General features: G+C 48.9%; 1 protein-coding gene across 1 annotated transcript in view; it reads right to left on the reverse strand.

Moving 5' to 3' along the window:
• Window positions 1-419: 419 nt before the first annotated feature.
• The window catches only part of fhod3b (formin homology 2 domain containing 3b), a 16,139-nt gene continuing 15,246 nt past the window's right edge, over window positions 420-1,312 (reverse strand). Inside the window, exons 5-6 of the mRNA XM_020612694.1 lie at window positions 1,181-1,280; window positions 420-517 (exon numbers count right to left, since the gene is read on the reverse strand). Of these exons, the coding sequence (XP_020468350.1) occupies window positions 420-517; window positions 1,181-1,280 (198 nt within the window). The remainder of the gene's footprint in view (window positions 518-1,180; window positions 1,281-1,312) is intronic.

A 1,312-nucleotide genomic window follows, 5' to 3' on the forward strand; every position in this document is an offset into this window, starting at 1 on the left:
CACCCCCTCATTTTAAAAAAAAAAAAAAAAAAAAAAAAAGCCCCTCCCCAGGCTCCTCGGAGCCAAGCCAAGCATCAGCAGGAGAAGAAATAAGGTAAAATAAATCAGCGAGAACCTCCCGACAACAATAACCGAGAATTTAACTATGCCTGACAAAACTGCTTATATACCACAGGCTTACTGTATTATTTACATAATTAGTGTTAAGAGCATCAAAGAGAAATCCTCTCTGCACTCAACATGTGCAAACTAGACCTCATCAGGTTCAAGCAAAAGCCACCTTTCTCATGTCTTGTGTCACTGTTACGGCAAGCCGCATACCAGAAGAGCGACTGGACTCAGTAATCGGCAGGACTCAAACTCAGGTCAGAGAAAGATGTTTATTAGACAAAGTATGGGACGGAAGGAGGTGGTGAGGATCAGGCGCGGAGCTGCCGGCGTGGGACTCGGGTGTTAGGGCCGCAGAAATGACTGGACCACTGGAGAAGCCGCCCAGGGTCGGAGAGGGGTTTTGGCACTGCGTATAGAGCAGAGAAGGAGATTAAGAGGAGACAATAGGCAGATGAGGGTGTGATGAAGCTGAGCACAACACAGGTGACCTGCGTATAGAGGACTGCTGGCTCCGGGCTGGAGAGCGTGCTTGGAACCCAGCGCCGAGGTATGCAGACAGGAACAAGGGCCCACGCTTAACTGACCCAGGCACTGGATGTGGACCCCCACCAACGATCGTCGCTCGACAGCAAGGCCCACGGAGACATAGGCGGCATCAGGCAGCAGTTCAAAACATAAGACACTCCTCCGTAATAAGTTCCAAATAAACAGAAGATACTCCTTGGTAATGTGTTCAAAATAAACATAAGATCTCTCTAATAGTTCATGAAATAACAGAAGATACTCCTTGGTAATCAGTTCAGACAAAAACGTAAAGGGCTCCTCAGTAATCCGTTCACAAAACATAAACAAGGCAAAGACACTCACTCAAGTCGACACAGTTGAATAACACCAATATACCAGGGAAGGATGATCTTAGTAGACCTCAGGATCCAGGACATGAAACACGCAGAGTTACCGGCAGAAGACTGAGAGATCGTCTAGCAGCGAGGACACACCAGCGCCGTGTTTAAGTACATAGCGGTTAATTGAGCGCAGGTGTGCCTCATCGCCGGGAGCGTGTTCCTACGTGAGCAGGGGTGGAGTCGCTGATAGCCCCGGTAACAGCTGCCGAGGTGCCGGGGACTGTCCTGATCCGCGGACGTAACAGTCACCAACAGTTCAATGAGCTGTAATGACAGAACAATCTCAACAGAAGAGC

The sequence above is a fragment of the Monopterus albus genome, unplaced genomic scaffold (genome assembly GCF_001952655.1).
Source record: "Monopterus albus unplaced genomic scaffold, M_albus_1.0 scaffold127.1, whole genome shotgun sequence".
Classification (NCBI taxonomy): Eukaryota; Metazoa; Chordata; class Actinopteri; order Synbranchiformes; family Synbranchidae; genus Monopterus; species Monopterus albus.